The sequence below is a fragment of the Haliaeetus albicilla genome, chromosome 15, assembly GCF_947461875.1.
Source record: "Haliaeetus albicilla chromosome 15, bHalAlb1.1, whole genome shotgun sequence".
Classification (NCBI taxonomy): Eukaryota; Metazoa; Chordata; class Aves; order Accipitriformes; family Accipitridae; genus Haliaeetus; species Haliaeetus albicilla.
The window spans coordinates 31,261,639-31,286,096 of NC_091497.1; the positions used below are offsets into that span (position 1 = coordinate 31,261,639).

The 24,458-nt window shown below is 40.8% G+C and overlaps 1 protein-coding gene across 10 annotated transcripts in view; it reads right to left on the reverse strand.

The window, feature by feature from the left end:
• The window catches only part of ENOX1 (ecto-NOX disulfide-thiol exchanger 1), a 360,508-nt gene that overhangs the window by 66,957 nt on the left and 269,093 nt on the right, over positions 1-24,458 (reverse strand). For all 10 annotated transcript variants that reach the window (XM_069802662.1, XM_069802661.1, XM_069802659.1 and 7 more), the window contains one exon: positions 14,405-14,617. In XM_069802662.1, coding sequence (XP_069658763.1) covers positions 14,405-14,617 — 213 coding nt within the window. The remainder of the gene's footprint in view (positions 1-14,404; positions 14,618-24,458) is intronic.

The window sequence follows — 24,458 nt, forward strand, 5'->3', positions numbered from 1 at the left end:
GCATCAGTTACAAGCAACATTGTCCTTCCACAACAGTGACCTGCTAAGAAATGATTTGACCAAGATGTAAGGTGCTTCAATCCCAGCACAGTTAACTGCAAGACCCCCAAGAAATCCAGATTTTCTACAAATGACCTGGGCTGTGCTCCTGAGACAGCAGCTGTGCCGACCTATGAACTCAACCTGAAAAATCCTTCAACTCTTTGACAAGGTTCTTGGCTACTTATCTCTTTAGATTCCTGGGCTGAAACGATGCCCACTGTTTTGTAAAGCTGCAGCTTGCAGCATCTCCCTCCCACCTCTTTCATCGAGAAATGGTGGCAGGAGTGCTGCAATGCCCTCTGGTCTGGTCTCTCATCCAGTTGATCGATGCCTGCTCTCCTCCTCTCAAGTCACAGATGTGGAGGATCTGATTATACATCACAACCCATCTTTTCTAAAATGGTGAGCTCACCTAGTAATGTATCGTTCACCTCTACATCTAAAAGTTAACCCCACTCGCTTGAATAGGAGCATATTTCTATTCTCTTTTTTTACCACTGTTGCAGGTTGCTTTCAGATTCAGGAAGATTACAACATTTTGAATCACATATGGAAGTTTTTCTTTGCAGTCATCAGGGCTGGTTAATTAACTTCTAAAGCCATAGAAAATAAATGTAGTCTTTTAAAATTAATACTTATATGTAGTTTATACTAAAGAAGGTGCCTTAAAGCTACTGGGATGATCCGATCCATTTGTGATCCATTCAGGTTTTAGTAGCAGATGTGATAATTTCAGCCTATTAGAACTTGCTTGGAGTGAAGGGTGGATGTATCAAGGAAGTTATGTTGTGTATATTTATTCAATTAATTTGAAAAGAATGAAAATGCTAAAGCACTCTATTATTGTGTGTATAGAAACTGAAGCTAGAATTTAATTACTATCGTTGTGTTGATGACCCAGGTGCTCATAAAATCTTGCTTAATTAACAATCTGTTTTTAGTTTGCAAGTGGAAACTCAAGTAGAAAAGATTCACAAAACTATGAGGAAGAGCTGGTTTGCCATTTTCCACTAATAAGTATTAATAAGATCATTCGAATTTTGAAAAACATTTGAACTTTAAAGTGTTTAATTTCCATTCTGTGAACAGGTGCTAAGATGTATCAAAAGTCATTATCTGATCATTTCAGAAGCTCTCCTCAATGGAAACACAAGCTAGGAAGACGTCAAAGAGTTTTTCTTGCATAACTGCAGTAGACAAAGTGAGCAGAAAAAGGATGTCCTTCACTTACCTAACTTTCAGGAATTAAAAAAAAAAAAAAAGGAGGTAGGATACTATGAGTACTAGATGCTAAAAATCAAGGCATTTGGAGAAACTTTATTCAATAGGCAGCTAGGGATAATTAAAAAAAAAAAGGAAATGTAGAGGAGAATATTAAATTAGTACATATCAAAGACCAACATCCCACTACTCTGTATTCAAAGAAAGTGTCAATGTACGTACAGCAATTTCAATATACACAGCTATCTAGGCTATGAAGTGTTACATACACCCACAGGTAACACCCAGATTAAAAGGTCTCCAAGCATTACATTAGAGCTAAAGAGCAGCCAAGGCCATGGTTTGACAGTCCAGGAAAGTGGCTTCTCATCTCTTTGTACTGCATCAAAATCCTGCAGTCATGTGTTATGAGATGGCAATCCAACACAAACCCGTTCTGTCAGTTCACATTTGTTCGTACGTTAATTCATGTTGCATCAAGATTCATTTGTTCTCCCACAGACACTCGGGAAGCCTAAAGCTGGCATAACTCCTGTGCTCTGGGTAACTGGAAGACGAGACATACTGTACACACCCCTGATCAGGATCAAATTTGGATGGGTAAGTGATCCAGCAACACACAGCCCGTAAGGATGGTAAATTCATCCCTAAGGGGAAGCCAGAAGAGTTCCTATCAGCTGAGAAACTCTCCAGTTAACTCATTTTTTCCCCCATGTCTGGGTAAGATTTGGCCAAAGAGTGGCCCCAGATTTTGGGCTGATATCTGCAGAATCTGAGTGAAACAGTTGTTCTCGGTCCCACTGCTGACCATGGCTTTCAGACTATTTCCTGACCTCCAGAAAGAATAGTCCAAAATGAAATAACAGATCGTATCTACCTCTTTAAGGCACCTTGAACTCCAGGATGCACTGTACTGTCAACTGTGACTGGTAAGTAGAATTATTAAGTAACATGAAATATTCATTGTGAAACATCTGTTGGTAAGTTCTATGCTATATCAAATTTTCATTGACCATATGCAAAGCTGTTTCCTTACTAAATTAGGGTTTAAAAAACCGCATTGTTCTGGAAGGATCCATACCACGTCATTGTTTTTCCTATCAATATAACTTACAGGATGTAAATAATTGCATCTTTCCTAACGACTTATTCTGCAGCTGGTAATTTATGTGGCGTGTTTCAGACAAAGGATTATTATCTAATTGTTTTTCTGCTGAGTTATAAATAACCAAAAAGACCCAAACAACTAAGCCTAGAGTGATATGCAAGTGTCAATGTTTAACAAATGCGATGTAACAACAATACACTTTATTAGAGGTGCCAGCTCATAGTAAGGATTTTAAAGGAAAGTTTAAACCTCAGTTTCTGTTGCCATAAAACATGTTACCTGAATAGGCTATTGTTATAAAGCATAAATGTAAAAACAACCGTAAAAACTAGGGACGACAACAACAACAACAAAAATCCCTTAAATGATGCCTGCAGAAGTTGCGTACAAGAATGGATTAAAGGGAAAACTAGAGTATCTCCAGGGCAAGAGAATATTTGATACAGGATATTTGAAGTTCATACTACCAGAAAAGAACAGAAATAAATGAGAACCAAAGTATAGCCTCATCTGTAGATTAAGAGGTGGAGAGAACACTTTTACCCTCCATTACATTTATCAAGCAGGCTATTTTAAATACATGATTGAGTGAAGGCTGAAATTTCTCCTTGGCTTCAGGAGACAAGTACTCCATTTTGCCTTTGCTTATTACATTTATCAGCTGCTATGCATTCACGATTATTTTTAATTTCTTGTATGTAATAATAAAGAACACCAGCAACCAAATGTTTTATAATGCCTTACAATAAAAAAGAAACAAAATAGAAACTGAAACACAATGTGTTAAAATAAAAACAAAAGTCTTTGCTGGCGGATAAAAAAATCAGATCTCATGTAGAATTTCACTCCAGATTCCACCAATTAGGGATACAGAATGAAAAGGGCTTTGCACTAAATTATGGTAAGTGCAAGAGTAGAATATGTGGCAATTTAGCTCAGAAAAATTCTGTAAGAATGCAACAGTTGACATGCAGGGTAAAAGAAAAATTCCACCCATAAAATTACAGTGTAAAGGAAACTGTTACAGTAAATGTATAACATGCTTTTCAAATATAGATTCGCAGCACAGGGAGGATATAGAGTTGGCGTGGTTTGGGTCAGAAGCCTTGTTGCTGAATTCTGACTAAGCTGGAGTCTGCCAATTGATTTGGCTCCAAGCCCAGCAAACCAAGGAATTACAGTAGTCAAGGCTAGATGCTGTAAGTGAAAGAATTAGAGTCCCCAGGTCAGTTTTGGATAGGAAAGAGAATATTTTTGGCAACAGTCCTGAAAGGCATTTGGTGACGTACTGAACAGAACTTAGCATTGAGTCCAAGGCTAAAATTGCACATAAGCAAATGACATGTGACATCAATAAGAGAAATGGTAGGCAGATTGCAGAGTAATGAAAGAAACATATCATTTTTTAATTAATCTGGGCCAAACCCTCTGTCTTTTGGTTATGATACTGCTTACTTTCAGAAAAGAATTTGCCTTTCAGACATTTACAGCTGAAAACCTGCAGACCCTCCCTGTTACCCAATTCACAGAGGGAGAAACAGATGCGATTGCCATTGACTGGCAGAGGAGGAAAACATAAAAGTTGGAAATATCATCCTGGAGAAGACTGCAGATACTGCACGGGATGGGTCCTAAAGTAAAGCATACTGCTGGTCATCAGCTGGATACGTAAGCAAATGCCATTACAGATTTGTATAATGAAGACGTAGATTTTGACAGCTATGCAAGATGACTCATCTGCCACAAATAAATGGCATACCTGTTTTGTTTTGGTTTTGGTTTTGGTTTTGGTTTTGTGGGGGGGTTGTGTTTCTGTTTGTTTTTTTTCTTTTTTAAAGAGAAAAAAAAAAAACACAGAAAAAATCCATAGGTATCAAAAAGAAGGTGGCTGCAACTCCATCAGAGAAGAGGAGGCTACTGTTTGGTCTGCTTGCTGTCTGGATGGCCGTAGGCTCCTTGAGACGTAGTCTTAAGACAGCATGATAAAAGAGAAAACCACAGGACTTCTCTATTATATCCCCCAATTCCAGCTTTTTGGCAGACCAAGAGAATGGTGCCTCCAGCGATTTATCTCCCAAATTGTTGTGCTGTGTGGGAAGTCAAGCTTGCAAGGCTGCCATTCTTCAACTTGCCCTACTGCCAACAACTACATCTACACTAACGACCAAAACCAGCCAGGGACCATACTCGTTCCCTGAAACCAACTGGCACAACATGCTGAGGGTCCCTGCAGCAGCAAACCTTCTCTCTCCCCAAAAAGATGCTTTTCAGGGAAACCACCTGGCCTGCACCAAACTCTAAATTGTACCCGCATTGTGTGGGAAAATGCTAGCTGGCCCGGAGCGACAACTTTCTTACAGTTGAACAGTATGGACAAGCCTGTCCTAGCTCAGCTTAATTTAATCCTATAGACAGAGTCAGCGGGGTCATCTTTTACTAGCAGTCTCACCTTTTCTGCTCTTGTCCTGATGCAGAGGTCTCAGTGTGGCAAAGAGCCGTTACAAGGCTTACCAGAGGAAGAAGGACGTTTTCCTCTTCTGTCTACCCTGTCTCACCTACGTGAATACTAGAAAGAATGGGAAACAAGTCTAAGCGTCCTCTGCCTAAATTTCACTATATTATTTCTACATTTCCCTTTGACTAGGCTTACAATGTTTGAGACCAGGAGGAGGTGTGCCTGGGTTGATGGTTGATCCCCCTTCCTCTTCCATCTGACTCAGACTCGTCCTAGCCAACGTGCTCGCGTGGGTTATTAAGAGGCCAAGTAAATGTCAGTGGTCTACACCTGAGTGAGGCAGGAAGAAATATTTTTTCATAATACAATAAGCAGATTCTTCCGCATAGATAAAGGACAAAAAAAAATACTTATACCACAGCACAAATTATAATCCCTGGTTTTCGAAAAACATCAAAACAGTGTCAGCAGCTGTTGTCTTCCTTTCTTCTTCTTTCAGCTAAGAAACCCAGTGAGGAGGAGTGAAAGAAGGAGCATTACAGGGATACTGAAACCACCCCATTTCCATGATTTATGCTGAAACCTGCACAGTAACTTGTCTGACGTATGTATATTAACAATTAATAGTTCTAGAAATGGAAGAACACTCCTTGTTAAACTTTGAAAGAAAAAAAACATACACTCTGATTAAAGAGAGCCCAGTTTGCCCTGCAAGGCATTGCTAGAAAATCTGTCTACAAAATAAGCTCTGAAAATCTTTTAGGTTGTGAAATGTGGTTTAATTTACAACAAAGAAACTGACAGCTTGGTGTAACAGCAAGTGCTGGCTCCATGCCATGTGATAAATCACTTGGACTCAACAAGACCACTTCACCTCCATGTCATTTCTCAACAAACAGGAACCTGACATCAGGCCAGCACAACACAGTAGGGCACATACAAATGTACAGTACCTGCTCTGTTAATGCCAACATCTTATACTACAGAACAGACTTTATGGACTTTGTGTTGACATCCAGAAAAAAAACAACAACCCCCCCCACACACACACACCCCCACCCTACTAACTCAAAGGAAGATTAAATGAGTTCTACCTTCTTCATCAGCTTGACAAGATTATAAGCCATCCCCAATGCACTGCATTGAAGTAGCTGTTCTCATTGTTATTTATGGTTAGGCAGACCTTTTCTTCAGTTCTCAGATTTAAAAATAGCAAAAGTAGGAACAACTATTTTTGGTAAGCCTGTCCAAAAAAAGAACCCCAAGGGAACTCTGAGATGAAGGAACATCATAAATGTGACTGAACTCAGGCAGGTCCCATTAAGTGAAGGGACTCTCTCTAAGTAATAATTGTCCAGGGATCTTGCAGATTAGAATGTTCCTAGGAGATCAGGAGGGCTATGTTTGTTTCGGGCATAATACGGTTTCTTTTGCTGAAATAGAGTAGAGAGGTGAATGAGGAAGCTTCAACAGCCATAGCCTCTTCTGGCAATCCAAAAAAAAAATCGTCTCACACATCTTATGTGGGAACATTTACTTCTCCATTTGTTGCCATGCCTTATGTTCCCTTGCCTGCCATGACTTGTCCTCTTCTCTCTTTGTTTACTGCCTCCAGTTTCATTTTTCTTCTGTATTTTTGTTCCTGCACCCTGTGTGTGTCCATCTTGCCCTCCCACACAGCCCATCCCTTTCCAAAACTCTTTTCCTGTCCCCATAACATCTCTGTCATCGTCACAAACTACATCACTTGGGACAAATCCAGTGATTCGACATGAACCAAGACTAGTGCCTATGGAAGGGAGTAAGTATTTCAACCAGCTATAATTGCATAGGGTGATTCATATTCATATTCATATTCATATTTACAAGGTTTATTCATTCACTTATAAGCAGCCACACAATAAGCACAGCCAACTCAGAAAACCTTTTGGGTGAAACCTCCATCTTTTCTTCCTAGCTCCAGTGTCTTACTCTCATCCCTTATTGTTCATTTCCATACAACATTTACAGTTCAGTTCTGTGAAGCATCAGGCCCTTACCTCCATCTCTACTCAGCAAGGCAGCTCAAAACCAAGCCCAGATTTCCATGTGATTCAAGCACAGGCTTCTTTGCTTCGAACCTTGCTTCATCATCTAGGAGATCCTGCAGGATCCAGGCAAGTGGCGTGAGTTGTCAAAATGGGGCCTTAGACTGAAATCTCTTTGGAGGCAGTGCTTTTATTTTGCTATAAAACACCATGCATATTTAATAGCCTTCATAAAAAAAAAGTCTTAAAAAGAAAAGGAGAAGAGCTTCTGTTGAAATTCTGGCCACGCTTAAATCGATACCAAGATTCCTATTGACTTTAGGTGGAGTGAAGGCTACAGACAATGGAAGGAACGAAGAAATTCAAAGAAAATGAAGCACAAAGGAATAAGCTATCTGAAACACTACAGGCTGCAACCACAAAGAGTTATACTGCCAGAAAGTGGGGAGGAATTATAAGAATGCAAGCTAAAATAGAAATGGAGTCTTTCATCTCTGCCACTGCCACAGCATCCCGGATAGAAATGCTTTTAAGAACCTGTGTACATGAGATGGAAAATGGGAGGACAAGTAAAAAAGAATAGAGATACCCAGCTGAGCTTTACTGGACAAATTATCAGTACAGAAGCAAGCAAAGAGCACACTGACTAAATGAGCTAATCAAAAGGGACTGGATGGATTGTGGAGGTTATTTTGTATTTAATTTTTTTTTTAGAAATACATCAAGGTAGAAAGTAATAGTGGCAACTAATGACATGAATGATTAATGTTTTTATTTGTATTATAGCGGCATTCTATGACACCAACTGTGATTTGGGCTGCACTGTAAAAACACATTATATGACTCAATCTCTTTCACAAAGAGCTTAATGATGACCTAAAAATTGCACATAAAGTAAGCTTATATTTTTGAATTAGTCACTGGAAAATGAAAGAAAGACTGCAAGACTGGACAATTAAAGAGCAGGAAAATCCTTTTAAAAGTTGTTATTAATGCAGAGCAATTGAAAGAATACTCGGAAAGCATGAAGGTATATAAAAAGTCTGACTGCTATGAGAATTTTAACCAGCATGCTTTCAATATCTGTAATGGAACTGGCTTCATTTTCAGTACTAAGAGAATAAACTAAAAAGTGAAGGACTATTGGGAAAAAGGACTGCAGTGTGGAATTTAAAGCAAATCAGATAAGTTGGTGATATTAGTAATCATCACCATCATGTCAATGTAAATTCTACCTTTTCTAAAGCAAGAGAGCAACTTTTGAAGTGAACCTGTAATGAGAAAAACAAAACTGATCCCAATCCTTTTTTGAAGAAAGCTCAGAAAGGATTTTTAACTTTTTTTCTTCCTTTTTTTATATTAAAAATTCAGATTCTATCTGTGAAGACACTGATAATGTTAAAACAGATTAAATCATATCCAGAGAGATCAGAGAATGAAAATGAACAAACCTGAAGAGAGGAGACTTTTGTTCAATCTGTTGAGAATGCATTTCCCTTCAGAATTATTTAACTTCAATTTATTTTGGGGGGGCGGGGGAGGAGGGAAATTTATATCTGATACCTACCAGCTATTTGAAAAAAAGCCAGAGTACTCTAATACATGACTAAAGTCCTTCAGTAGGAATGGAGAGAAAACTCGAGGTGACAATCCTGACCTTCCCAAGGAGGGTCACACAACACACAGTCTTCTCCCCAAACCTTTGTTTCTTCTTAATGAACAGCCCTAATGAATCAGCTCCAAGGTGTATCTAGCCTCATACCCTGTTGTCACGAATAAAAGGGCTAAGGATGCTTAGCAACAAGATAAGCAAGTAAACTGCATAGTCTCATAATTCCAGGTTTCTTTGGTTTTAGGACTTCTTGAAAGATGAGTAACTCTTTGGTTTTTTTACATGCAGTGCAAGAGCACAGGGAAGGAAACAAGCTTACTGGCAGCAGAAAGAAATGGCAGGCACCCTGTATATTGAGCTGTGGAGTGAAAATTTGTTTCTCTCAATAGCAAGATGGGAAGAATATCTACACGATGACTGGAACCGGACTATGCAGTTCAGGTCGTGAGATCATTTTCAAAAAAAATCAAAGCAGGCAATGGGAGGTAGAGTTGTCACAAAATTCTGGCTGATGGTGCCATGCACTTGCTTTGGATGGTGCCGAATACTCCGGTTGCTCCGTGTGCCTCCCCACCCATGTCAGCGTAGTACCACAGTGTACCTACACGGGAGCTGTTGGATTCAGAGCACCATAGCATATCACTCTAATCACAGCTCCTTGCAAAGCTGGGATACCACTCACATACAGACAGCTTTTCCTCTGCCACTACCATGGCTTTCGTGGCAAAGGTACACCAGTGACATAATGAAAATTGCTTTTTCTGACCCTCTCAGAAGTCAGCTTATTGTCCAGGCAAGGCAGGGACTCACTCAGATGCTGTCTCTTTCCTTCTTTGAAAGAACTAATAATGCCACTTTTATCCACAGATATGAATCCTTGTATTTTAAAACTTCATAAGTGGCCAAAACCTACAAGGTTTTGGTCCCTGACCACAATTAGAACTGTACCAAGAAAAAGATCCCAACGTTTTCTTTTTAGTTAGTGGAAAAATCTATTTTACAATTTACAAATACTCCAGCAGTACTACTGAAGATTGCATCCTGTCACTTATAAATTGCGTTAAACTTTGTAACAGTTTTGCTTTTACTGCTTATTATGATGGCATGATATTTAGTAGCTGAAATGGAAAAAAATGGTGTCAGTATGTAGCTTGTCCACAAGGTCCCCTGGAAATATCAGGATGGCCTACTGGTGTATACTGGCCCTGAATACTGAGTGCTGGGGATTGCTACACTGGATTGCCACTGGCTTGCCTAATGCCAACAGTAGGGTTGTCACTTAGCCGTTGTGAATGAAATTCAGGATGGCAACCTTTAAACATGTCTAAGTGATTTAGGGGGTCTACGTTCTGTTTTCAGAAATTGCTTACTAAGAGTCAATGAGCTAATTACCGCTTGCCAAGGTAGGGTGAGAACCTGCAGCACATCTCTTCTCCCTGATGCCAGCTAATGCACAAAGGGATCCCAGGGTCGCTGGGAACCGGCTTCCCTTTCCAGCAACCTCACGTCCAGCAGGAGGTGAGGACACATCTGTGATTAGTTCCACTGGAATAAATGACTCTGCAGATTTACACTCCAGCTTGCCCTGTAGGTTGAACCACGTGCCTATCCACACCTTCAGACCCACATTTTGACACTTGGGCCTTTTACACAAGTTCTAAGACCCTGGTGATTATCTGTAATCAACTGTGGTGTCCTACATAGTACAGGGGAATGGCTTCACGCTTGGGAATACCTATAGGGCCACTGCCTTACGTAGCTGCTATCCCCTAGACGGGGATGTGCCATAGATGCAACTATTCTCTCTGTTCAGCGCAGGGAGACATCTCCCTCCAGCTGGCATCGTTCTGGACCAGGTGCCTAAAAGCCATCTGTCAAACACCCTAAGGAAGGTCAATACCACCTTTCAGAGCACCAGACCTCACCATTTAGAGCATGCTTGGAAGGAAGGAGCCTTAAGTTCTCTTCCTTCCCTGGCATTCAGGGTATTTAACCATACCTTTCCAAAAGATCATCCTGATCACTAGACACTGAAATTCCCTGAAGGTCAAGGAGAGAATGAAAGAGAAGGCCACCATGTCACAAAGAAGTAATCTGGCCAGGCTCCATGATAAAACCCACCCTCCCACTGTTCCCCCCCGGGTACGCAAGAGACTGATTCATAGACCCTGATGGGGACCTGGTGCCTAAGTCCCTTGAAGACTCATCCATTAGTAAAATTGACTAAAATGACCAAATACATGAGTGTCATAAACTGCTCAGTACCCAGCCATGGGGCACTTCTGTTCATTACACTGTTTATCTATCTACTCGCATACTGGAGCACTTCCACTCCCTTGTGTGTCTGACTCTTGAGATGTCAAATTAATTTTTGAATATGGGATTTTGGATCTTCACTCACCTGTAGGTACATTTGAAAATATTGTCAAGGGAGAATGCACTAAACAGGCTGAAACCTCAATAGGAGGTAGATGAAGTTTACAGTGCATGGAGGAGAAAGTCAGAGGAGAGAATTGCAGCTTTGGTGTAGTCTAAAAAACATCCCAATGCGGATGTCTCTAGGGCTTCCATTTTTCTTAAACATGAGGATCAACATCTATAAGCCTTAGGCTGAAAAGGTGGTTTGGGAGGAAATGAAACGGAGATGCGCGGAAAGTCAGGGAGCAGTGTCACATGTAACTGTGCTGTGGGAGCAGAGTGGAGGAATTTAGAAATCAAACTGCAAAGACAGAACTATTCAAAATCCTGGGAAACAGTCCACATTTTAAGCACAGATTCAAATCTAGAAAAACTAAGTAATTTAATAAAAAAGAAGGAAATGGACATTTTTCTCTCTTTATCCCTTAAATAACTGAAGAAGCACCATAACAAGGCTAAGACTCCCTGTAGAACTTAAATCAGGGGCTGTAAATTGGTGACGTGACAGCAGTAATACACTTTATTTCACAGATTATCCTGGCACAAGTATCTTGGTCAGGTAATTAATTCACGTGCTGAACACTTGACCCAAATTTTTAGGGGTAATCCGCTTGGTAATCTTCTAAATACCTCCAGGCAGAAATTTGTAGCAGGGATTTCAATATCTCTACTTCTTTAGTGGTTGGGCCATAAGCTGAAATGTTCTGGCCACACTAATCCTCATTAATAAGAAAGTATTTTGTACTGAGACCCACATAGACAGTGCGCGTGTTCCAGGTGAGTGCACTTGAAGCCCATTTTCTTAACACATTTCTTCTTCACTCCCCATAACATTCACTGCTACAATGCTGGCATTTCTATCTAACTCCAAGTTCTTCCCTTACGCTACGTCCTTCTGTATCAAGACTACACACGGTAAGTCGGATTAATCTGCTCTGAACAAGGCATGTAAAAAGTTGGACATCTGGTTCTGAGCTAGGACCCCTGCGAATCCTCTATGGGCAGCAGAGGAAAAATGGCACCTCCAAGGGATGATTCATCTCACTGGAAGAGCACCATGAGGTTGGTCTGATGACTTATTCCCTGGAGATGCTTATTTTTCCCTGCAGACCGCAAAGAAAGCCCAGAACGGTCAGCTTGGAGTTGAACATCTTGACCTAGTTCATGACAGAGGAATGCCACATAGTATTTTAAAAATACTGTAATATTTATGTCAAGTGGCCACAGAGCTGCAGCATTACACTAGACTTTTGGATCCTTACTGCAGAACAGCAGGTATTTTTTTGCCACTCTGCAGAATTTAATAGACCACACACAACTATTTTGGACATCTACTATTTTCAAATTCTTCTTCATAAAGCAAGTGACATATTGTAACCAATTATACAGGGCTGTGGGAAAACAATGGAAAAGGACAGATGAAAAACATTCCTCAGTTCAATTCAAATACAGGAAAATTCTTGAAAAAGGGAAGCTCATTTCTCAGTCTCCATGTTTAGCAATCTTAGGCATATACGGGTGTAAAGCAAAAACATCATCCGTTTGTGGCAAGTTTGCAGACAATTTTAATAAAACACATTAACGCTAATAATGGCTGATGTTTATGATGTTTATAAAATAACCAATGTGGAGCATCTGGAAAGCTCGTAAAATTTGTTCTTATAAAATCCACAGAGTGTAACACCTCTCCCTGAGCCTGTTTTTTTGCTGACCTTGTCCTTCTAGGCCAGATCTGTCAGAAACTCTCTTCTTCCAGGCATTGCTGTGACTGTGGCACTCTGAAACTCATGTTTTCAAGCCAGACCTATTTCTGTTTTGTAAGTTCAGCATTCAGCACATTACAGGAACAAACCAGATAGCCAAAACTGCAAGTTTCCACCTGAAACTACAGGGATCTCTATTTCCAAGTGACAGATGTTCTACAACAGTTGGTGACAAACGGGCTAATTTAGACTGATTTAACTAAAGTTCAGCCTGCTGACAATGGGGGATTTTTTTTTTTTTTTTAATGCAGCTGAAGAAGGCATTTTCGAATGCTAGGGCTGGCTGTTGGACACAAAACTACAGAGGCCTTGGTGTGAACTGAACAGCACGGTCATGCGTGGTGCCTGCGTCTCTGCTCCTCGCACTGCCTTTAAATGCTGAGGTGGAAGATGACATTGCCTAGCAAATTACCAAGGGAATTAACTAGTCTTTAAAATTTACTCACTGAACATATGTCCTCAGAAATCAAATGGCTTTGGCCCAGAATCCTTCTTTTACATTCAGGCATCTAAGCTCTTAAATTACAAGGACATGTGCCCTGGGGTGAATTGGTCTTCTGAGATGCTGAGCTCTCCATCACGTATGCAAGAAGCTTCCAGGGGCTGCTCTCTTAACCCAGGCAAGTCCATCCAAGCTTCTGCCTTCAGCCCTAACTTCTGAAGGATGACCACCGAGGGACCAGAAAAACGTTGCAGAAAAGCCTTTAGGGCTTTTTTTTTTATGTAAAGATTCGGGGTGTGATTCAGAAATTACAGTGTAACAACGGCATTGTTCTGCATCTGGTAAATTGTCTTGGGTTTTGTTTTTAACTTGCATATGAGAGCTGGCTTCAGGCTCCACCCTTCTGAGTATCATAAAGCTTCTTGCTTGAGCAGCCATGAGTAGACATGTTAAAAACCAGCAACAATGAAATTAGTTTTCTTTCTCCTTTCTTCTTGTCTTCTCTCTTTTTTCTTTTTTCTTTTTCTTTTTTCTTTTTTCTTTCTCTTCTCTTCTCTTCTCTTCTCTTTTCTCTCCTCTCTTCTCCCTTCTTTTCTTCTCTCTCTTCTCCTCTCTTCTCCTCCTTCCTTTTGAAGAACAAGTCTAGTCAAGTATCCCGATTATTGTTTTATGAGGGAACCTCATTAAGGTAACTTCATTGATTATATATCTGTACTAAGGAAATAGCTGCCAGCACTAAATATTTAAGGCAGTTTATCTGCCAAATTAATACTGGCATTGTATCAGCCAAGCAGTCCCGATGCCAGCAGCAGTACAGCGTATTCTTCTACTGTAGGGGTGCCCTGTACGCTGTGAATATATCCCTAAAAGTTGCTGAATCCTGCTTCCTTTTACCTAAACCCAGGCTATAAATATAACCTAATTGTCCTCTATTCTGTAATTGGCCTAGTTAACTAGCTGCAACGCACAGGCATATCACTTCTCTCCACGAAAGCACGATCTTTGCTGAGAGCAGGGAGGCTTCTGTCTGGTCCGTTCCTGAAGCGTTATGTCTACGCAGCAGTAGACATTATGCATAGAGCACATCTTCGTCTATTAATAAAAAAACTACTGAAACTTTGCTCACCTTGAGAAATAAGCCCTTAGGAATGGTCCTTGCTCCTCCAAATTGCCACAGAGTATGGAATAGGATATGAAGTAGAATATGACTGCATTGCAACTACTTACCCCCAAACAAACAAACAAAATGATAAAAAAACCACTACCACCACCACCACCATCACTACAACAAGACTGGAGAAAAAGGAGTTACTTACATTGAGTGAGGATCCCCGTTAAGGCATTTTTGAAACTCTCCTTGGCTTGCTCCATTTCTTGCTCATGAGCGGCCTTTTCGTTCATGAGACGGCGGACGTGGCTGTTGGCCGACTGCACCATCGAATAAAACTGGTTTGCAGAGCGACGATTCACCTCACCTCGCTCAATCCAGGTAAGCAGCACTGTGATGGCCTCTGAAAACTTGCTATCATCTAGAACAATCAAAGCACAGGTTTTAAATTGCAGGCATAAATATCCTGCCGAGAAGACATTTTCTGCTCCATGTCACATTAAAATCACCATAAATCCTGCTTGCAGTATATCATTTCAGGCAACTTTGGGGTCCTTTGTTCTATCAGATGTAGGAAGCCAATACTGCCACACGAAGCTACATAAATCTTCCTTCAAGACTTGCCTTCTGCTTATTTTAATAGTTTTCTCACAAGAAAGAAAGCACAAACAAACACACCCCTTCCCTGTGGCCTGACTCCTTGCTTTCACGTCTCCCTCAAGCTGTTGAGTGATATGGAATGACCTTACAGCGGGAGCGAGGAGACCTCTGTGTTACTGGACCCACTGAGGAAACGAAACGTCTCCCTGTTAATCTGCTGGGCTGAAAGCTCAGTCTTGGAGCTTGGGCTCAGCCATACTTTTGTCAACAGATTTCGCTAACATCACATTCTTAATTAATGAACAATGACGAGGCTGAACAATTCCTCCTCAAAGCACTGATTAATTACAAGGAACTGCTTTGAACAGATGATGTGTCTGTATTTGTTTTGGATTATTTGTCTGTGTTTTGGTTTACTTTTTTTTTTTTTTTAAAGGATTCCAGATGAATCCAGGCAAACACCTGGATTACAGCTTTATGTTTACCATTCAGGTAACTAAAGTTATATTTCTCTGCAGAATGATCGCCAAAACTGGTGGCTAGATTTTGTGCACTCCCTCCCCAAGTAATCTTCTTTCCTCTGACAGTGCTCTCAGCTTCCTCAGAAGACTCTTAGCGCAGCATCCATTACACTTCTGGCTTCATCAGGATTAAGAGGACACATTTCTTTTTAAGTCCTTTCAGGCTGAACTGCAAGAAAATGTTATTACAACAAAGTGTCTTCCTGTGGAATCATTTTTGTGCAATTCGATCTCATTTTTTCCCCAGGATTTTATTCTATGAAACTTTCGTTTCCCAGCAAATCATTTTAAACATCTCATCTAGTCCTTGTTGGCTAGATTTCATTATATATATGTTTTAGATGGTAGATATACCTTTGTACAGGAGAAGGTAGACAGTTATGGTGGGGAGTAGTACAGTTATAACCAAAAGACGCTTAAAATGAAAATTGGAAAATATTAAACCCAACCAACTGTGTTACAGGATACAGAAATGTGGGACATCATTTGTAAGACTCTGCTTTCCATGTACAAAGTATAATGAAATACTAATTCTTAAGTGACGATTTGGGCTTTTATTCTGAACCAGTAATCACTTCCCTAAAAAGTGAGGAGCCTAAAGTGGAGAGAGGACTAGTGACATGCTCTGCACCCACAGTCCGCGAAGAATAAATTTTACATTGCCCGATCTTTAGCATCTTATTAACTGAAATGTGCTTTCAACTACAGCAATAGGATTTGCTCACCACAGCTGGATAGGCATGTTCACCCAAGATCCCTGAAAAAATTTGCAAAATAAGAGCATAACAACACCCTCCCTTTGTATGATGATGTATCTGTTGGGACTTTACATTAACATGTGATTCATCGTCATCATTCATTAAGTAATTGTCTCTGGGGAGGAAGAGTCAGATGGGCATCTTTTCTTTCCATATTGTCCCCTTGGATTAGATTCCACTTCCAAGCTTTCCTGGATATGTATGTGGCAGGTATGTATTAAGTGGCTCTGATGAGTGAGGTTGGCTGAGAGTGAAGGCCTCAGAAAAGCCAAATGTAAACAAAACTCATGCAAAGCCTCTTCATTGCAAGAAAACACTAGGATAAGGCTCTTCAAACGGCTTGGGCAAAATCTTCAGCCTGCTGAAATGCATGGGAGCTGGATGTCACGGATCCAATACAGCCAAGAACTCATCCCTGGAACATAATGTTTATTATAATTACAGTAGTCAATAAGAATAACCTGTAATGGCTTCTGGCAATGTTAGCATGCAATTTCCAACAGTCTGTACAGTCAGGTCACCCTGCGGATGGCACTAGCCTGTTAACACCAAGGATGCGGCTGATTGTGAGTAGAGAGTAACTACAGCTGAATGTTCCTCTTTTTTCCATGTAGACATCATTATCTATATCGTCACATATAATTTATCACCCAACACTGAAGCACCGTTTAGAGTAAATTATCCCATTCAATCTAGGTCAAGACATGAACGGCAAAGTTGGGAGAAATGATACGCAGAAGTACCTCTGAAGAGGTACACCGTGACCTGGGAAGAAACAGTGTGCAGAACCCAGCAAAAATGTTTCACGGAGATGCATGAGGAAAATCAGTTGCACAGAAACATTCTCCCTTTTTCTTGCTTTGATCTCTCCCCAGTACATGTCTGTGTGTTGTTTTGCTATAGAATCTATATAAAATTAAACCACCTCTGCCCTCGTTTTGTTTTTATTGGGCACAGTTGGTGTCTGTAAGGGATGTTCATAAACATACCATCCTTCTGCCACATAGATTCAACCCATTTAAAAGGACATGCTGAAAACCTGTTTTCAACATACTATACTTCCAGGGAGCTGCAGAGGTCTGTGGGCCTGTTATAGTTAATGCATGGCTCTGCACTAGCAGGAAAAAATCCTTTCATTGGTAAACATCAGCATCTTCATTGATTACATAATTAGAAGATACATTTAAAAATGCTAGAGGGCAATATATGCACAACAGGAGCACATTAATTAATAAAATCTTTTCTCTACAGTTTTAAAATTTCCTTATTTCACCTTCATCTCTAACTTTTATATTCTTGAGTTGACTACTCAGTGACTGGCGTAAGGTAACTCACCGTGAATTAATTTTCTTCATCCAGAATGCAGTGACTCTTTCTGAGCAATCAGAGGTTCACTTAGAAAATCAGATTTCTATACCAGATTGTTCATTTATTTTTTATTTAGTAGATAAATAGTAGAAGAAGTGCAGCAATGGAATCTAATTTAAGCAGAGCATGAACTGCCTTATGATTGCAGCCATTCATTAAAAAAATAAAACAAAACTCCTAATTCTGTTCAAAATTATTCCCTTGCGGTAGGATGCACATAAATATACACTGTTTAAAAACATACTCTTAAAATAAATTCCTTTATATAAGACATGCTCCCATATGTAATTGTTCTTTTAAAACGAGCGCACGGCAAATTATTTCTCACACTTAAAGCTTTTTTTCTACTCCAAGTTACAGCATGTTTTAAGCAAATAAAGTAGGATTCGTCTCCTTTATGTCAACATTGGATTTAGTAACTCCAGGGTCCCGATACAGGCAATGGAAAGAGATGGACACTTGTCAGATGAATTCATCAGTCCTGTTTTAGGTGTCTATTTGAGGGTGAGGGGGACTGTGCCCCAAAAGTGCCCGCTTCCCTCAACCGGCTGTGAAGGGAGCCTGGGGTGACCCTTGCTCATAGACAGACATCTCTGCAACAGGTATCTACATTTGGTCAGAGTAATCCCAACCGGAACCCAAGTGCACCACTTACAGAACACCTACTCAGAATTCGTGTACCTGTGTTGGGTTTTCAGTCGTACCGCAAGCTGCGATGCACGCTGTGTCGTTTTAATATTACCCGTCTGTTGAGGATGGTTTGCTGGGTGTCTGTCAATAGAGATTTCCAGGTGATGCTAGACTCAATCACAGGCCGCTAGAGATAAGATATTTCAAATTCCTCTTATAACTGAAGATATTTGGCACTAAAATCCTAGCTCACAACTTAGATGAAATGGAATATAAGGAAAAGAAAATGCATCCCTAGAGCTGCCTGGGAAATTGTCAATGGGGATATTTCTATGAAAAAAAAGGAATAATTGTTGACAAATGTTTTGCATTTTCCTGCTTGTAACTTGACCACCTCTAAGCAACCCCAACTGGAATAAACTTTTTAATAGAAAAAGCTATGACAAGAACTGCTACAAAATGGTATACTGGGAAAAAGTGTTGGAAACAGAGATTTTACTTTCCGCTTAGGGAGTTTCCCTGGCGTAACATAGGACAGAATTCAGCTCAATCTGAAAAGTTGTGACTATTTATCTTTCAATGTTAAGCACCTCCATAAGGTGCTTTCACAACTTGGGTGACGGTGCCTCTTAGGCATTAGAAGGGAGATAGACTAATCCATCACGCTGAAGCCAGGTGGCTGTTGGTCTCTTCTCCCAAGTAACAAGCGGTAAGACGAGGGAATGGCCTCAAGTTGCACCAGGGGAGGTTTAGATTGGATATTAGGAAAAACTTATTCACCAAAAGGGTTATCAAGCATTGGAACAGGCTGCCCAGGGAAGTGGTGGAGTCACCATCCCTGGAGGTATTTAAAAGACGTGTAGACATGGCACTTAGGGACATGGTTTAGTGGTGGACTTGGCAGTGTTAGGTTAACGGTTGGACTCGGTGATCTTAAAGGTCTTTTCCAACCTAAACAATTCTATGATTCAAACACTCTTATTACTATCATATTTACATTTACAGATGTATTGCAAATATAGCTAACTTTATATTTCTGTATTTCGAGAATGACGTCGTATGCTGGACTTCTAGCTAGGACAAGATCAAACACTGGGCTACAGTTGCTTTTAGCCTTATTAGTATCTTCCCAACCCTGGGCTTTCTCAAAGGTTTGAAAAGTATCTGAGATGATTCACACAACACTTGGAGCCTGTCTAAATCACAGCAATCCTCCTGTGTTGTCCTATGGGCCATGGTGGTGTCCAGAGTCAGCACATACTGTCTCTTGTCCCTGATCTTGCTCCCCTAACGCAATCTGCTAGGCTTACAAGGAGATGCTGAAAAGACAGAGCTGGTTTTTTATCCTAATGACTACACCTAGAAAGCTCCTGTGCTGGCTGCATATGTTTTGGGTTGCATTAATGATCTCATTTTTCTCTGGCCCTTCTGTAAGATGGGAAGGGGCAGGTGTGCCCTTCTGCTAATCTCTGCCCTGACCAGTAGAAATCCAGTTACCAAACATCCCTTGAAGGCATTCTTTTGAGCACTGAGGATGACTGTGCTACAGAGCATGTAGAGAGGGGACAAGAGTCACAGGATAGAGCCCATCTCTCTGCCTCTGCCTGACAGCCTGTCCTCCGCCAGCAGTAGCTGTGCCATAGGAAGATGCTGTGTCCCCTGCCTCGTCCCCACCTGCTCAGCACTACCCCTTTGCTCACGCTTACACTGCCCTCAGGTCTGCTCGGATGATCCCACTCCAGTTCCAGTTTGTCAAACTGGGCCCAGTCCTGTTATTAGAGGAAAGCAGAAGAGGCCAGTTCAGGATGCGGACTTCTTCACTCTGTATAACTGCAGCCAGGGGAGGATGTATGGCCAAGGTTACTGTTAATCTGACTTCTGATTCGATAATTTATCAGACTATAACGAAGATTTCTAAACGGCAAGCACTGCATTCAATCCAAAGAAAAATAATACACCACAGCGGGTGACTGCTGTGGGTGAATCAGGTCAGGGAAAAGGTTTACTAACCTCTCTCATCAGCAGGTTCAGCCCAGCATCCCTGTTCATTGGGAACAATTTGCAGATGCCACTTTTGGTGTCACAATGACAACCTCTTTTTCTCTTGGCTTAAGAGCTTCTCCTGCACAGAGTGCCTGCCACTGACCTAGAAACACAACTCTTCAGTCTACTACCCTCACCTTCTTTTTCCCTGCTCAAATACCTTATATAATTGTGCCATGCAACACACACATCACTCTGGTGCTTTTGGGATTAATAACAGTTTTAACCCAGTGGCAGTGCATAATAAGTGAGAACCAAGGAATACAAATTCTTACTGCCAAAGGGTTCTTTTAGAGGATGATTAATATCCACCTTACTATTTCTTAAATAGCCTTAACTGTACGCTATAACCAAGAAACTTTTCCAGTTATGTAATAAATGACTAGCTGAAACTGGATTTGATAAAAATATGCATATACATTTACTAAAAGGTATCTTAAAAGGTACTCTCTCCCCCCCTGTATCATCAAACTCTTTCTTCCAAATTAAATCACACAAGATTCTTCCAGAGGTGGGTGTTACATGTGAGACACAGAAATCCATTATCTTATCCTGCTGATGCCATTATTTCCAATAAAAAGTAATTACGAGGGTATTGAGTTTCCTCCCTATTTCTCAAAATCACACCACAAACTTTCAGATCGGTGAGCTGCGATTTCCCAGTTCACGGTAATTAACTTGAGTCATTTTGCCGTGCGGTACATTTAATCAAGTGGGTTTATATTAAAACCTTAAAATTTGCATTGATACAATACAGATTAGGTGAGGGAGGACACTTGTAGCAATAACACTTAAGAGCGAGCGTACTTCTTGCCGGCTGTCGGAGGGAGGTGCCCAGGGAATTGGGTTACCGATAGCTGAACCCACCTTACGCTCTTCTGCCAGCAGACAAAATTGCCCTCGCACCGTGCCTGCTCGCAGCCCCTCTGCAAGGCTCTCGGAGCCAGATGTATTGTGTCACAGCAGATGTCAGCAGCATATGGAAGAAGGAAGGAGAAAACGACGATCTAAAAACGGGAAGGGCGAGCGAACAGATTTGACGCTAAAGCATCGAAACAGGTCTGTGGTAGAGCTCTGTCCTGATATACTACTAATAAAAAAAGATTCTGCTAAAAAAAAAAAAAAAAAAAGTCTGGAGTCTTTCAGCAGCAATTAAACCTGGCACTCACTGGATTTGTTCAGAGGATCTCAGCTTTGCCTCCCCTTCTGACGTAGCCCTGCACTGAGTTCAGTCCTTTCCGTGTGAGACTTGCCTCTCCAGATAATGGCACCGCTTCTGCAGCGCTCCACAAGCCTGGCTCTCAAGTGCAGAGTGATAATGAAAGCAGCGTGGTTTTCTTCTCAGTGAAATATCCTATTTCCCAAGCAATTAAATGTTGTTTATATTTCAAACGATGTGCAAGGGTTGAGATTGTCAGGCTTGATGTTACCTGAATCTTGCACAAGATGCATCCCTGGTTAGTTCATTCTACTGTAACTGCCATCTATTTATTTAAATTTCCAATCTGTTCTCTCTTCAGGGGATAATACAGTGCCTGGCAAAAAAGCAGTTTCTCAATTTTTCAAATTATATTTTTTAAAATGGAAAACCACATGAACAACTTCCCTGTGCTCAGAAAGAAACACTGTATTTAAAAGGGAGGTAAATTCCAGGGTATTGTACAAAACTTGCAGATATTATGTCTCCTTTGCTCAAAATATTTAAAAAACAGATATTCAGATATAAAGAGATGCCTTTGTTAGATGGTGGAACTATTTAGCTACCTGCAGCAAATAAGACAGATGTAGTATTTTAAAGGAGCTTATGTGCAAGAAGTGATTTCTGAAGATGATACCATTAGGTACAGCTATGCTTGAATTAAGAAAACCATGATGTTCGAAATTCTGCTTTGAACGCAAATGTCATAAGCACACAGATTAAAATGTTTTGTTCCAACGCACCTGACAGAGCAGCGTTCCACTTAGGATAAAAGCTTCAGCCTATCTCCAGTTGTGTGATGTTCTGGGCACCACGTTACTCAACTGCTTATAAAGCACCCAGGAAAACAGATGTCAGAGTATGCAAATTTGATCCTAAATATCTACCGACACATCTCACTGTGCAGTAATAACGCATCTGATTTAATACTGAGGAATTAAAATCTCAGAGACACACAGCAAACAAAATGCTGCAATGAACTGGAAGATAAGGAGCTCAGGTTTTTGTAATGTAATAGCAGAAGACATGATATTCTGCTGGTTTTGTCAGAGCAAGAACCCAGGGTCTGTTCTCAAAGGCTATTTAAGGAGGCAATTCACATTTACACTTTACTGTAAAAGACCCTGGTTTCCCAGAATTCACATCTATGAATTTATTGAGATATTTCCTCAAGGAAACACAGATTTTTACCTAAGGCAGGAGGATGTCGGAAAGGAGGCGAGAGGTTTCATTCACCTGAGTTATGCTTAGCTGTTATCTTGTTCCATGGCAATCCGACAATGGTTTGATGAAACTATTTGCAATGTCGTGACAAATTTTGGAATATTTGGATCAAAAAGTAGATTTGAAGAGTAGCTTTTGAAAAAGTAAAATTTTACTTTACCATTTTTAAACAAATGGTGCTTATTTTTTATTTTGCTTTTCCCTCCAAATCCAGGTTAGTGGTTTGGAAGGTCAAAAAAAAACCCAAACAAAAATAACTTGTCATGCAAAATTAAATAGCGGTTTTATTTTCCCAACCAGCTTGCAAACCTAAAATGTGTGGTACGAACCTAAAACTGATCAGCATAGCCCTGGTATGAGAATAAGCTCGTGTTCTGCCCCATGTTACCCATTCAGTTTGAATGCTGGAGCTCATTTCATTCTGAAAATCCAGGCTCAGGTCTGTCCTGCCTTCTATGTGCTGGACTCATGAAGAGTGGGACGCTCTCAGGGGAGTGCATGGAAGTGCATGAAACAAATTTAAATCAAATGTTTTGTGACAAGTCATCTTTCCAATGCAGGAAATCTCCTCTTTTGTGAACCATCATCTCCTTGGCTTCTCCTTTTGGCTCTGGCTGTGACCAGCAGAGAACATCACTAGCAAATGATCAATGCAGAGCAGCTCAAAAATGTTTAACCAGTGAGAGTCAGTAGCGTAGGCCAATATGTTTTTAGAGCTACAGGCTCAAATCCATGAGACCTACACCCAAGATACTGGCAATATGTCACTGCCACATAGTGAAAAGTGGCACTAACAATGTGCAATACGCGGATAGGGAGAGGAACAACATCACAGGCACTTAGAGAAAAGAAAAGTGAATACCCTCTTGGCTAACAACATGAAAGGCACAGGAAAAAATGTCCACACTGCCAACAAGGAAAAAGTTATGAAGGATTTCATTTGCACGACCCTGAAGACCTTAATGAAGAAAAAAAAAAGGAAAAGGGAAAAAAAGGAAAGGGAAAGGGAAAGGAAGATACCCATAAAACAGCACTCTCTGCCACAGTCTAAAATGGAAAATGGTGAAAAATTGCACTGGTCCACAGTTGGATGGGTTTCCCTTATTTCTGCATAAATCAAGCATTCACACCAAGTTCTTTGCAGATATGAAGGGATTTGGGATAGTCCACAGAAAGTACGGAATGGAGAGCAAGTCCTAAACCATCATGCTTTTGCAGGTATGCAAGGCTTCATACGCAGTGAGTTCCCAGCGCCAGTCACCAGGCAGCACATTTTGAGAAACCAGTTCTTTTTTCCTATGAAGCGCCATACCAGTAGAGAATGCCTGGCTGAAATTTTATAATGAACTTTTGTTTCCAGCTGGCATAAAAGATCCTCTATACTCTCTCCTCCGTGCTCCTCTACGGCAGTTACTGCTCTACCAGGTGACTTCGGCACATGAGAGGAATAGGAATATGCTGACTACACTGGGGGAGAGTTGCCAGCCAAGTCTGGTACACAAAACCAATGATTTCTTTAAGTCTTATGCTGCAGTTTGCAGAAGGTGAAAAAAGATATTGTCACCTCTGTTATAGACTCAATAAATATCTAGACCACAACAAGGGACTGGCTGATGAGCCTAGTTCATTTCTGCTCACCATCAGATTTCCTTGCTGTCAGGAATTTCCAAGGTTATTTTGACAACAAAAGTTGCTTGGATTCAGACCAAGTTGTCTACATCTGTGATTGCAAAGCAGTATCTTGGGATGACAGATGTTTAGCTATTTTGGCTTGCTTTTCAGCTAGTGTTGCTCAGTGAACTTCTGGAGGCACTGCAGGAGCTGAAACCTGCACGTTGGGCACCTGCAACTCTGTCTCATGAGCTGGCAACGGAGCTCAGGAGTCTTTTGAAGTGGGTACCACGGGGAGGTCATGACTTT